The 15,542-nt window shown below is 37.8% G+C and overlaps 1 protein-coding gene across 1 annotated transcript; it reads right to left on the reverse strand.

Annotated features, from left to right (window-relative positions):
• Positions 1-7,419: 7,419 nt before the first annotated feature.
• On the reverse strand, positions 7,420-10,924 carry LOC118752739 (multidrug resistance-associated protein 1-like). The gene is made up of 4 exons (XM_036487617.1): positions 10,857-10,924; positions 8,521-8,902; positions 8,376-8,442; positions 7,420-7,643 (listed from the first exon to the last, which is right to left on the reverse strand). Exons 1-4 carry the CDS (start codon positions 10,904-10,906, stop codon positions 7,522-7,524), a joined length of 621 nt encoding a protein of 206 aa, XP_036343510.1. The 5' UTR covers positions 10,907-10,924; the 3' UTR covers positions 7,420-7,521.
• Between the last annotated feature and the right edge of the window lie 4,618 nt (positions 10,925-15,542).

The raw sequence follows: 15,542 nt of genomic DNA on the forward strand, positions 1-15,542 counted from the left end.
ACATTTCTATACATAAAAAATTGAAATACAAAGTAAAACAGTATGTGTGAAACGTATTTGTTAAGCCTATAACATTTGAGTTTACATTTTAAGCTGCTTGCTGGAGCTGCCCGAAGGCACATTATTTAGGTATGTATAAGCTGTGACCTTAAAGCATGTTCACATTCAGCCACATTGCGTAAGTCGTATATTAGGCAAAATTGAACGACTCGACAACATTGGCATTGTCTACTGTCGTCGAAAACTATGTAGTGCTGCCAAGTTTTTCCCTTTTAATACACTAGTAGAGTCGAAAACTTAGGCAATGACATGCAATTTTCCATACGATTCGACTCTCGAAAAACGACTTGCATTCGACACCACTCTCGCAATGAGGCTGATTATTGTAACTTAGAAGTAAAACATTTTCTTGCCACCATCCCAATTTGTCTGCGCCCACTGTAGCTTCGAGACCGTCGATGCAGTGCTAAAAGCGCGCGGTACACCTGCTACTCATTCACTTCATACACTAGAGAACGTTCTCTGTACACGCCAAGCAGTGATGGAAAAGTAGATACACTTGGGCTTTTTTCAGTCGTTTGAATGTACATTCGGTACAAGGCTCAACTTAGATACATTTTCAATGCAGCCAAATTATTTTAATATTATAGGAACCAAGCACAGAGATATAATTTTGAGGTTGGGTTTTATAAGAACGCTCATATAGGCCCCTATTGCGAGTGTCGACTGGCAGTAGAATAGAAATTTGTCGATCGAGTCGATCATCTTTTATTTTGCTATTGTGTAACTTGATCGATAAAAATTTGTACTATTGTGAATGGTTGACTGAATTGTAAACAGCTGTTTGTTTGTTTACATTTGTTTCTTTAGTGTTTTATTTACATCATTTTTAAAATTAATTGATTTTATTATAAAATTTAAAAAATGGACACAGTTGAAATATGGTTTAGTGATGAGGAAGATGATGTGGATTAGTAGAGATGGCTAAAGCAAGGAGGGAATTGCGAGATTCGTCGGATCCCTTGGAGTTTTAAGCCGAAGTGTATGTACATATGTAAGTTTTATGAATTGAAGTTGCGTTCCCGATGCTTCACGGTTTTTAGGCTTTACATGATTTGCAGGAAAAGCTGTTTTCTTCATTAATAAACTTTATGGAGGTTTTAGAAATACGGTACGGTTTAGATATTTGTACAATGATGTTGAGTTTTTGTGTCCAAACGCCTGACCCGAGTTTAAAAACTTTAACATACAAGTGCAGTGAAAGAATTCAACTTTAATTTAAAATAAAGATTTCAAATTTCCGATAAATTATGCAATTTTTTGTAAACTTTTGATGTTGGTTCTGCGCAAAAACACTGTGGATGGCGTAGCCGGAGTTATATGCACAAGAGATATTGTATATGTATCTTTCCCAATAGAAGTGGAGCTTCCTCCCCTACTCCTTCCGGAAATTCCTTTGCCCATGTCCGCACTCTCCTGCATCAGTACGACCAACCGCGCAAGTTGCCTTTTGTTGATTATAATTTTTGATCTGTAATTCAGACACATACATACATATGTGTATTTCACAATTTTTTACAACTTCCAGTTCAATTGACTTACTTTTTATCCATTATAGTACCACTTTCTTATGTAAATTTTGTAAACGCAAACTCCAACGACTAAAAAACAGCAATAGAAGGATGAGCGATTAAAAAGTATTCACAGTCGCTAATTGAGCGACTAAGCGACACTCGCAATAGCATCGATAATCGGTAATCGCTTAATAGTCGTTTATCTACTGCCAGTCGACATTCGCAATAGGGGTGATAGTTTATGATTCCACCTCGTTACTAGTCATCGCGTACGCGAACCACAGACCATGCGCAGTTTTGTTCTCTTAAATGCATCAAAAGGCTTATATTTATCAGACACGTTTTTGTTGTAACAGCATACAAATTCTTCAAGAGCTTTTCGGGAATCAGCTGAGGGGGAAAGAATCTGGCCAAATATAAATCTGGGTCTTTTCGGTTATGTAGGCGCGACTGTCGCGGCAGGCATCGTCCACGTTGCTGCATTATATATCTTGTATTTATATATAAAGGATTTAAAAAACATTGATTTCCACCGAAAAGATCACCACATTCCAGCGAACCCATATCACCCCCTCTTGACAGTAGTTTTTCTTCGTAAAAGAATACTTTACAACTTTGAAATATTATCTTAGCAACCCACAGTGGCTTGGCTTCCCAATGAGCTGGTACCCTTTGTTTATTTCATGGAGGTAGTTTGTCTTTCCTTAATTCACCGCTGGATCAAACCTTTTGTTTCGTTAAAGCATTGAAAGGCCGAAAAAGCATCCCGAACAGCTAATGCCATTTTTGGGGACATGACGAGACCAAACGAATATAAGTTCCTGGTTTGACGTGATTTAGTGGACTTAAGGTGGAAATCGGCAAGATACTTAGATATATTAAAAAAGAAAAAAATAAAACATAATTTGGCCCTACCGAGATTTTTGCCCTTTTGAACAGATCATATTAGTTTAATGCAGATTCTAAAATTAGCTAATGCATCGTGAGGGCAAGTTCTTCTCATATTTTCACACTTTCAATTGGATTTTAAGAGATGTGAAATATGTAGTTATTTGGGTACATTCATTCACTATGGCTGAATTTCTTTATTCATTCTGAACGTTTGGAATAAACTTTTTTGTTTACTTATTCTTTAGAACATTCCTGATGATATGTTAACGTATATTTCAAACGTATTCTGTTTATTCCGGCTGTGAAATGGGATTATCCGGAATGTATAAAGAAACGCAGCCTATGGGATACAATTTTCTACTCAAATTAGGTACAATTTGCAATTTAAACTTCCATCGCTGATTCACAGAACTGTGAATGTATGCATGCGCCAGCCAATGCAGCGCCACCATTGGCTGAGCAGAAATTCCCAGCGTTTCCAAACGAAACAATCGAACAAAGAAATGGCATAAGCGAATTGCTAAACATGCTCGGCGCCTGATACCATGTGGAACAATAGACGTGCTCGACGGTTGAAATGCGGTTTTTGGCAACGCCGATTGGTTGCCGTCGTCGCGGTCAGCAAAGCAGTTCAGTCGGCAGCACGTGGAAGCAGCACATATAAACGGATACGGCAGGAGAAGAAATGCGACAGAGAGATAACATACAGCCATCCGTCGCCGTCAACCATGAAGCCATGAAGCAATGTTGCCATTTTGGTTCTTTTGGAGCTAGGTTATTTAGCTCTATTTTTCCATTTAGTTTCGAAAATTTGGATTGGCTCCTAGCTCTTTTTTTAACTCTTTTCAAAATTATCTAGCACTTTTTTAGCTCCAGAAAATTTTAGTTGTGTTTGGTAATATATTTAAATTCCAAATCTGTCATTGTACAAGTGAATTTTGGTTTTAAAAGTTTTTTTTTCAGCACTTAAACTTACAAAATTGTTGCTTTTATTTAATTTTCGGAAAATGTAAAAACAACCTTACGTCAATAAATGTTCAACTTAAAAAAAAACTAGCTCTTCATTTTAGTTACTATTAGTATTATTTAGCCCTTTTTAGCTCTTTTTGCCGTTGTAGCTCCAAACGAAAGGAAATTGTTCTCTGGCAACACTGCTAGCGGCGGAAAAAGTGGTCGGCTGCATACATACATACGTACATACATCCATGAATACAAACATAAATATCCCACCAGGAAAATACCGCACCGTACCAGGTCCATGTTCCATGTTTTCTTTGTTTTTAGTACCAAAGTTGTCATCCTAGTGTAGGTTGTAGATATGGTCGAGCACAACTTGGAAATAGGTTCTGTATATATCCTGATCCCTCCATTGTTATACCCGAGCGCACTTGTACACATGTGTATTATAACTTTGTTCACATTACGGTTGTTTGTAACAGGCAAAACGAATCGAGATAGATATAGACAAATACATACATAAATGATTAGAATGAAAAAAAAGAAACCGATTAAGGGGGAACCGTCTGTCCGTCCGTCTGTGCACACGATAGCTCGAGTAAAAATTTAGATATCTTAACGAAACTTGGTATGTGTACTTCCTTTCAGCGTAGGACGGATGGTATTTAAAAATGGGTAAAATCGGACAATAACCAAGCCTACCTTCCATATAACGGTAGATTTCAGAAATACGAAAACAGCGACATTTTAGTAACTACAGCAGCTTATTTACTCAAAATTGATATTTACAATGATTTTCAGACGACAAAAAATAATAAAATTATAAATTTTTGGAAAATGGGCGCATGATTACATGTGTATATCTCGGTAACCGCTCCATCAATTTCTGCCAAACTTGGCACGGTTGTTGGCCTTGGTACAATATACCAAACAGCTGAAAATTTTAAAAATCAGACAATAACTACGCCCACATCCCATATAACGGTAATTTAGAAAAATACGAAATCTTCGATAAATCAGTAAATACTGAAGCTAATTTATTTCAAATTGGTGTTTGCAATAATTCTTTAGCAAAAAATACGTTTGTGACAAAATTTTGGAAAATGGGCGTGGTACCGCCCACTTATGACCACATATATGTATCTCGGTAACCGTTCGATGAATTTGTACCAAACTCTGTGTGATTATTGTGCTAGCCACATAAAATCAAAACGCTTAAAATTATTGAAATCGGACTAAAATTACGCCCACTTTTTATATGACGGTAAATTTCAGAAATGCTTGAAACTTCGATATTACGAAATTTAAGGACGCTAATTTAAACAAAATTGATACTAACAACAATCTATGGGCGTAGCCAGGTTAAAATAACCTCGGTCAATTTTGGTCTAAGCCGAAACGAATCCGAGCCCGAACTTCATGGCCGAACTGTTCGGTAACCGAAGTCGAACGCTCGGTCGGGCACTACAAATTTGCAACCGGTCTGAAATGTGCATAACTTTTTTTTACTACACTGATAACGGGGCACATTCCATGGGGACAACATATCTTCACCATAGGCATCATCAACGATCTACAGTGAAACTCTGAAATCAGTTATTAGGGTGTAACAGACGCGGGCATCAGAAGGCATCTATACGAACTGACGGACGAAATCAAGAGGTTCATAAAACAACCTCTGGACTCTACAGCTAACCGACGGAATTCACAGGCAGTCGATCTCGACCAACACCGACTCCCGATTGTGAATGTTCTTTTGGAAACAACGCCACCTAACGTGCAGGAGAGAGAGCTTCGTCTGCACCGGGAGACTCGCACCACCATAGCCTTACTTCGCTCTGGCAGAACATTAGAACATTTTCTCTGCCGCTGTCCGTCCTTTGTCATACTTAGATGGTATATTTTTGGATCGGATGTATTGATAATGAACGAGCTACATTATCTTTCCATCGACAAATTGCTAAGCTTCATAAAGGGATCACTAGCTGTTACAGCGGCAACCAAAAAGAAGTATTACAAACATACATCCATACTGCAAATTGTACCGTTTTGCAGATACAATAAAATAAAGCTCCTATCAGCTTTTAGTTATGTATGTAGTATGTATACAAATAAAAAAACATATTTTAAAAATGTTTGGTACATTTTTAAATAACTCGCTTTATTCTCATTGTAATTTGCAATAATACAAAAAGGATATTTAATGTTATTCTTACAGCGTTGACATTCTAATGTATAGTTAAAAAATTGTACATCTAATTTAGTTCCATGATGCTAAGTATCAGAAGGCCCGTCGCATTAAATTAAGTTGTTAAGATTTTACAAAATTCTGAGTTTTTCTTGTTTGTTTTTTTTTTTTATCAATAATGAACATTATTAAGGTGTTTATATTTATGTAAATTGCTAAGTTTACAATAGTAATATGCACTCCGGATTCACATACATGTCTTAGCGATATACATACATTTTCTTTTTGTTTAAATACGAAACATAATTTAAGACAATAAAATAACCGCATTACACTCTTCACACTTATGCTAATACAAAACAAAAAAAAAAATGCAAAACAAACTGAAAACTTGTTGGTTAAAAAATTATTACATCATAAACGCATTTGCAAAGTTAACATTAGGCCTTATATACAGACGAATGAGGCAACACAGTTGCGCAGCACGGTGCAGCGAACAAAGGTGGCGCCGTAAGTGGTACCGCTACTTTGGTTTCGCCGATTTTGACAGTTGTGGTAACTTGTAAATAAACCTTTGTTTACAAATCAGCGAAAGAGAATTTGAATTATAAGTGAAAAATCAGTTTAAATTGTGTTAATTTGCAATTTGTGAGTGATTTTTGAGTTGAAGACTGCGTAAAATCTAATAAAAAGAAGTGCTGTGTGTTAAATTGCGACAGCTTCAAGATGCAAGATGCGTAGCGTAGATGCAAGTAGCGCATGGAAGAATCGCTGCATTTTGTGTACATAGGGCACGGCAAAGCCGTTCCCGAAATGTTTCTTTATTATTACAATAACAGCATTTCCTCACAATGATTTTGCTTCTGCTCCAAGAAGCCTCCATTAGCAAGTTAACTAATCAATCCCGCTGAGATGCTGCCGCAGTTTTCTGCAGCAGCCTTAATTACAAAGCAATGGAGTGCACTAAAACGTGTGCTGAAGCAGCCTCAATTGCAAAGCAATGGAGTGCACTAAAATTTTCACTGTTCTCTAATAGATTTGGTGAAAAATGCAATATTTTCGAAATTAGTAGAATTAAAACACGTTATTCGCTGTAAAGTGAACTGCTTTGGCAGTTTTAACTCGTTCTTCTTTTCGCTCTATTCTTTGTTTACTTGTGGTACACAAATGTCAACGCCCAGGACGGCGCAATCTTGTATTCTATCATTCTTGGTTGCGCAGCATTAATTTTCTGCCTTTATACATACATACATATCTGCTTCAATGGTGCAACGTGAGGTAGATTTAGAAACTGAAATTTAGCTACATCAGTTATCACAATCGATTATTTGTTTGAAATCGGCTTCTCATTGGAACTCCGTACACTTGAACAAGTAGGAGAAATAAAATATATTAAATTGTAAAAAAATTAAAACAGCAAAAAAAAAAATGCACATTCGAAACAATGCATACGTTGATAACTCAAGCATTAACTGTAACTCGCCGTATTTCATTGAGTGTATGTTTGTGATTGTGGTACATTGAACGAAACGATTGTTTAAGTAGTTATTTAAGTATGTACATTTAAATGTACATATGTACTATGATAACAGCGCAATACATAATTTAAGATGCAAAAATTATAAAACAAAATCGTACAACTAATTATGTGCATGTAACAAACAAAAAGTAAATAAAATCAATAAAGCGCAAACATTGACTTTGATGTCTAAGTACTCGAAACATTACTAAATGGTGTTAGTGTAAATATGTTGTTTATTAGTAATTGCTCTGCTTTATGCGCTTTATATGTGGTAGCTTTTATTCTTACAAATAAGTACTATACTGACACATTCAATAATGTTAACTTAGCTTAGCACATAAACTGCATAACGAAAAACCAAAGTAATTATATGCATTTATAATACAAAATTACACTAGATTGGCATCCTTTGCCATACTGTAGAATGCCGATTGCGGATTATCAAGTAGTTCTGTGGGCGAAGCGAATTCAGTAATTTCACCCTTATTCAGCACAATAACCTTATCGGAGTCTAATATTAGGTTTGTTCGTCGAAAATCCAGCAAGAATTATCCAACACTCAAAATATCAGAGAGTAAGAAAAAATTCTCTCAAATTCTCTCTCATGTTGAGAAACTTGCAAATTTCTGCACGAACGCAAATTTGCAGGAATTTGCAAGTTTCCCTGCCAGCTGGCGTCCACGGTTGCATTTCAAACATAAACAATTTTTTATAGAATTTTTAAAATTCTTTCGGATGGCCAAAAACAGGATATACATGTATATTTCTTGTTGTTCTGACTTTCTTTAACATACATTTCAATTTCTTCATCGTACTAGCTGTCGGGTTTCTTAAATCGACTCTGGTTGCAATTGCATTCCGATTGCGAATACCATTTTTTTCAGCCGAATTAAGTTCAAATCATTGGAATTAACTAAATTAATTATATCAACAATTATTTACTTCCTTTTTTCATAAAGAAATCGCTCGTTTATAAATTTTTTAATTTAACGAACTAATTTATTCAAATTATTGTAGACAAAAATGCAACCATGCGCCACAACCACATGTTTTTCGTGTTTGCAAATTCTTGCTGGCAAAATTTTTTCCAGCAAGAATTTGCAACTTCTCTCCAAGAGAACTGTCACTTTGCTCTCACAATTTTTGAGTGTTGGATAATTTTTTGGTCTGCACGAACGCGATTTGGGCAAAAATCGTGATAATTCGTACAAATTCGTACAAATTTTTTGCTCGACGAACAAACCTATTGTATTCAAACGGTGGGCAATTGTTAGCACAGTGCAATCTTTGAATTCTGAACGAATTGTTTTCTGTGTGTGGTACGCAATGAAAAGAAAAAGGAAAACATTAATAATTTGTACCGTTCAAATCAACAAATTTCGGCTTACCTGAATTAAGTCATCAGTTTCTAAATCAACAGCGGCTGTCGCTTCATCCAGCACTAATACTTTTCTTTTACGCAATAGCGCACGCGCCAAACAGACAAGCTGCCGCTGTCCTACCGATAAATTTTCACCACCTTCACTAATCTCATGATTCAAGCCGGCGGGTAATGATTTCACAAACGCTTTCAAATGTGACAGCTCCAGCGCTTTCCACAGTTCATCGTCCGACTTTACTTCGAATGGATCTAAATTTATACGCAGTGTTCCGGAGAACAGTACTGGATCTTGAGGTATAATTGTGAGTCGTGAGCGTAGCATATGCAAACCCAAGGTTGCAATATCAATGCCATCAATGAGAATGCGTCCACCAGCGGCCTCGATAATTCTGTGTGGATAAAAAAAAAAATCAATAGAACAAACAACCAAATAACTCGCACGCTATTGCCCTAGTTTCAGGTTTATTTTCCTAAACTGCGGTTTGATCGAGAGGGCGTGTAAATTTTTAGGGTCCTGCTTATTGGGAGTGAGTCGCACTTCAGTCGAATTATTCTGACATTTCACGAACGATAACCAAAAAATACATAGAGAATCAAACGTAAGGTGAAAATGTGCATACAGAGCTGTCCAGAATTGGAACAATATGTTTGCCGTCTTTTTATCAAGCAGAAGAAAGTTTGCAACTAACGCCCAGCCAAACGTTTGGAAGGACACTGGTGGATCCGCTGGAGAGCGTACGCATCGGCAAGTCTCAGTATAGCTAAGAGTCTAAATTTACATACGCAGGTCAACGTGGGAGATCAAAATTGGATCCAAGCGTGGCGCCTACCCCGTTGAAAAAATAATAATATTCAAGGAAATCGCCGGGGTTGACCGCGAATAGGCAGGCAGCGATATCTAATCACTGGCACCACGCCTTCACACAGGTGGTGAAGTAACTGACATATCGGTGCGGGATGGCTGATGACAGGTCGGGAGCACGATATTTCCTGTTGCCGATATAGGCGAAACCGATTTCTTTTGTATAGTGCGGACATATATTAGGAGTCACTAGAACCACCCAATAGGCCGGCGATGAGAAAGCGATGACAGCAATGCATTTCTTCGAAGGCACATCATCCGACCACCAGTGCTGGTATTCGCGTCCGTTTCTTTCAATTACCCATCGCCTTCGTTAAATATTACGAAAACATTCGACATTGGACTTGTCCCCTGCAAGGGATTCTGGAAGGAACTCTCCATTGTTCTCTAGAAGGCAGAATGATGTCACATGTTTAACTACAAAGTAGACTTCTGGCAAAGTTGATTATTTAGAACCACTTATCAACGGCTATTACTGGGAAATCATCTTAAACTACACATTTAGGCTGCCTAGCGCTGAGGACATCGATTCTATGCTCCTACACCATCAAACTAAACCCGCTACTTAATGTTATTAAACCCGATTATGCCAAAAGTACAAAGCTGCTTTCAGGAATAAGGGTTTGTTAAAGAATTGCCGAAATTTCCACGAAACTTCAGCTTCACACGAATCTTCCACCTCACTTTCTGCGTTTGCTCACCAGTAGGTGCGGCTGAAAGCGGGTGATTCGCTGTATTAACATGTATTCGGCTGAGAAACCATTTTATGAGTGCTTGGAGAACACATACGAGCGCTGCTACCGTGGAGATATAAAAATCGTGTTAGATGATCTCAATGCCAGGCTGAGCACGGATGGAATATTTGACCTCCAGGCCCCAAACATGGTAGTAGTCAGTACTAGCTTCATGCACACAAATATCGATCAAGCTGCTTGGCTGTCTCCAGATCGAAAAACGAGAAACCAAATCGATCATGTTTTGATAGACGTAAGGCACGCTTCCAGTGTTTTAGACGTACGTAAACCCCGAGGGCCGAACCACTTTCTTGTTGCAGCCAAGATCCGACGGGTGCTCTGTCCAGCAAAAAAATTTTGGCTCAACAATGCAGGGAAAGCTCACCGTCGAAAAGCTGCAATCACAACAGCCAATGTATTCGCCCCTCGACTCTTACACCTGCTGTCAGAGAGCACTCTTCAACAAACCGTAGTTATATTTAAATAATTTTTAAAATAATTAATTCCTTGAAATTTCATAGACCTTTAACAAATCTGCCTTCCGAGAGAAAAACTAAAAACGCAGCTTTACTATATTTGGCCCCTGGTTTCGTGAGTATGTGTAGTGATTGTTTCGTGTGTTTTAAATTTTTTTGTTCCTTGTCGCACGGTGTTAATAAATAATAATTTTTTTTTATAAAATTAATACGCTTTTTAGTCCGCAAAACTTAAAGTTTTATTTTTTATTTTTTATTTGGCTTTACTCACCTGAACAGAGACAGCGTCAAACTCGATTTGCCAGCACCTGTACGACCCATGGTACAATAAAAACAGGTAGAAGCCAAATTGACATCAAACCTACAAAAGTCAAAGTTTTCGGGAGAGTAAAAATAAAAATGAGCGTGTGTAAGGAAAAATAAAATATTACATTTCGCTGGTTGACGTTTTTGAGTAAATTAGAAGTTTTGCTTTTATTTATTTATTTTCTTTAGTTAAAATTTGTTAATTTGTATATTGTTTTCTGTTTTTGATTTATAAGTTGCAGTGTTGTTGGAGGGACTTTCCGGCATAAGGGCCATAAGAACAGCACTTGACATCAAACGTGCCTTTCCTCTACCTCCCGGTGCATTTATGAAATCTGCTGCTTTAAAATGTTTAACGCACAGCAAGGCACTTCGCTGCAGCTCTACCCCACAGCTGCTTTCCCAACGCTCCTTACGCCAAGTACATTGAGGCACGTTAAAAAAATGAGTGGTGTCTTCATTATATTTAACACCACATAAAAAACAGCGCTTCAGGTGTTGCATTTTTAACACATAGACTAAGTGTTGTTTTCTGTAGTCGCGCAGACTAATTTAACCACATAAAATACCAAGATTCAAACGGATACAAGATTTGCTTTTACAGAACGTTTATTAGTTTTTAGAAAAATGTGCTCTTACAAACGGATGTTTTAACTGAACTATTTAAGGTAATGATGTACTGAAATTATATACTTGTATGTATGCGAGAAGATATAACAAGAAGTTAGAAAAGGAATGAGAAGAAAAGTGTTGCCATATGCTATCAATTTGTGTTTGACAATGTATATCTCAACACTTCCACTCATTGTCTAATACAATTCAAAAATTTAAATTAAACATTTTAATAAAAGGTTAAATTCATTAATTGGTACAACAACATATGACGATTCTTATTCAATGGTTTAGTAAGTATATCTGCAATTTGTTCTTCGGTGCAAACGTATTTCAGGTCGAAGTAGTCCTCTTCAAATTTTTCCCTTATGAAGTGATATTGAACATCAATATGCTTCGTTCGCTTGTGTAATACCGTGTTTTTGATTAATCGAATCGCGCTTATATTGTCCATGTATAACTTGATTTTAAAATCGGTTTTCATCGACAGTTCGGCCACGAGCGATTTTAACCAAACGAGTTCTTTGACTGCCTGACACGCAGCTACATACTCCGCTTCTGTTGAAGAGGTTGATACTGACTGCTGCCTGATTGATGCCCAACTAATTATACCCGAACCAATATGGAAGACATAGCCACTTGTTGACTTTCTCGTGTCTGTGTCTCCAGCGTAGTCAGCGTCGCTATAACCAACGAAATCAAACTTACTGTCGCTTTTGTAAAGGATGCCTGTGTTCAATGTGCCCCTTATGTACTTCATAATTCGTTTTACCGCATTGACGTGTGTTGCGCTTGGTCGCTCCAAATATCGACTTACGACACCAACAGCATAACTGATATCTGGCCTTGTTCCGATTGCCAAATACATCAAGCTGCCAACGGCTTCTCGATATGGAAACGCCTTTTCGTGCTCGTCGTTGATAAAATCACCAAGTTTTTGATTGCAGTCCATCGGAGCTGATACCGTTTTACAATCAATCATGTTAAAACGATTTAGCACTTTCTTGGCGTATGTTTTTTGGTGTATGCGAATTTAACTATCGGGTAACTGTTCAATTTCGAACCCGAGAAAATACTTGGCTTCAAACACTTTTACTTCGAAATGTTGTCGTAAGTATGAAATGATCACGTCAATTTCGCTCTCATCGTTTGTGGCTAACAAGCCATCATCCACATAGATGGCGATAATTGTCATTCTATTGCCGTTCTTACGAACAAACACGCACGGATCTGAACTGCTTGGCCTGAAATCGAATTTGCGAATGAAGAAGGTGAATTTTTGGTTCCAGCATCGCGAAGCTTGCTTAAGTCCATACAAGCTTTTGATTAACTTGCACACGCGGCCACTTTTGTCTTCATAACCTACTGGTTGTTTCATGTAAACACTTTCCTTCAGTTCGCCGTACAAAAATGATGTTTTAATATCGAACTGAATTAATTTCATTTTTTGACTCGCTGCCAAAGCCAGAATTAATCGAACAGACGTGTATTTAACTACTGGACTAAAAGTCTCTTCATAATCGATACCATATTGTTGTGTGAAACCACGAACAACTAAACGCGCTTTAAATCGTTCGATTGTGCCATCTGGGTTTTCCTTCACTTTAAATACCCAACGGTTGTCAATTACCTTTTGATTTTCCGGAGGCTCAACAAGTTTCCAAGTGCAATTTTTCATCAGGGATTTATATTCCTCGTCCATCGCACGCTTCCACTGTCGTACTTCGTTTGAATTAATTGCCTCATCATACGACCGTGGTTCACACATTACTGCCGAATAGCCTGATTCGATCAATCGACTGGTGTATTAACCTTTGGTCGCAAATTATATCGCTCGCTGTGTCGAGCTTCATGATCATCACATGTCCCCTGATCATTTGTTAAAACATTTTCTTCGTGGGACGCGATTTCATTTGCTTGTTCGGACACTTTCTCACAATTATTGCCGGCCTCATTATCTTCAATTTCTGATTCTTCGTGAATCACATATTTGTCAATTCGCTTCTCGTTGAATCGAATATTGCAGCTCATAAAAACTTTTTCGCCACATGGATCATACAACCGGAAGTTTTTCGTTGTGGGCTCGAAACCAACTAAATAGACCTTTTTTGCTTTTGGATCCCACTTCTTACGACCCGTTTGCTTCGGAATCTGCACAAAAGATTCGGTTCCAAAAATCTTGACGTGACCCAAATATGGTTTGCGATCAAACCATTTTTCATATGGCGTGCTACCAACGCAATTGCTGTTTGTTGTGCGATTTAACAAATATGTCGCTGTGCGTACTGCTTCCGGCCATAGTGATTTCGGCAAACCACTTGCAATGAGCATCGTTCTCGCGCTTTCTTGGACAGTACGATTGTCACGTTCGATGCGACCATTTTGCTCGGGAGTGTACGGGGCGATGCCTTCAAGTTGTATACCTTCATTTCTTAATAGGTTTGTTAGCACCTTTCGATTGAAAAATTCTTTGCCATTGTCGAACCGAAAATGTTTGATTTGCGCACCATTCATATTTTTAACAAGTGGCACTAATGACTTCAAGTGACTGTAAGTTTCATCTTTTGATTTTATCAAAAACACAAAGCGAAAACTAGTTGCTTCATCTTTCACTAACATGAAGTAGCGTATACCGCCTACTCCATTAATTTCACTCGGACCGCACAAGTCTACATGCATATATTCACCTCTGGTTGATGCTCGCTTAACGGATGTTTTGTGTGTTGTTCTGGTCATTTTACCATAAACGCAATCTTCGCAGAAGAAACTTTCGTTATCAGACAACCTGACACCGGTAACTAGACCATCCTTGCACATTTGCTTAATCGCGTCGACATGCACATGTCCCAAACGACGACGCCAATGTTCCAGTGAAACAGCAGCTAGGTTGGCATATTCGTCAATATGTAATCGAAAATTAATTTTAAGCTGATTTAGTGCGTTGCGTTTTCCTACTGCAACAACTTCGTTTGATTGGTCGACAAATTTGCAACCTTCTTTGTCGATTATCACTGTGATACCTCTATCTGTTATCATGCTTGTTGATAGCAAATTTTCGCTGAGCTCAGGAACGTACAATACATTTTCTAAGCGAACTGGCTTCCACTGATTGTCTACTTTCACATCAATCAGAATTGTTCCTATTGCTTCGATTTGTAAGTAAGTGTTATTAGCGACTTTAACTTTGCTACCGGTCGTGTACTTTCGCAGCGTAGAAAACCACTCTCGATGAAATGTCATATGCTTTGTAGCTGCAGAATCGACATACCAACTATCAGATTCCTTACTCTGTAACTCAACTGTGTCCTCGACGGAACACCATGCAATTTCACCACCTTCTTTGCTGCCTTTGCTTTTGTCGTCTTTGCTTGATGATTTTTCATATTTTGGACAGCCTTTGTCCTTTGCCCAATGGCCTTTCTGACCGCACGCATTGCACCTCGTTTTCTTCTTCAAATTATCGATTTTTGATTTTGACTTTAAATCTTTTGGATAAAATGACTTTAACTTTGTTTTTGCTGAAAACGCTGCGCTCAAATTAGCTGTGTCTTCTAAATTCAGCCGATTTAGATTTTCTTCTTCTAATTGTAATGATGACATCAACTCATTAATCGTTCGGTTTTCTTTAGTATTGTACCACACTGTTTTATAATTATTGAAATTTGACGTTAACCCAGTAATAATGCGTGCCATTTTTAATCTATCGGATAATTTTTCATTTTGCTGTTCAATTTCTGACGCCAGTTGATTTACTCTAGCCACATAGCTTGCCACCGATTCATCATCTCGCATTTTCACTGTGAAAAATTCTTAGTATAAAGTCATTGCACGGATGTCGGAGTTCTTTTCATAAATGCTTCGGAGCTTTTCCATCATTTCCTTAGAAGTTTTACATGTTAAAACAAGATTTCCATGCTCACTATCCAACGACTGGATAATTGCATTCATGGCTTTCCCCTCGTTCCGATCAAAATTATTTTTCTCTTCTTGAGTTGCAGTTGCGGTTGGCGCTCTTCCTTCAATATTATCAGTTAATGCA

This window comes from Rhagoletis pomonella, unplaced genomic scaffold, assembly GCF_013731165.1.
Source record: "Rhagoletis pomonella isolate Grant_MI unplaced genomic scaffold, Rhpom_1.0 Rhpom_scaffold_01801, whole genome shotgun sequence".
Classification (NCBI taxonomy): domain Eukaryota; kingdom Metazoa; phylum Arthropoda; class Insecta; order Diptera; family Tephritidae; genus Rhagoletis; species Rhagoletis pomonella.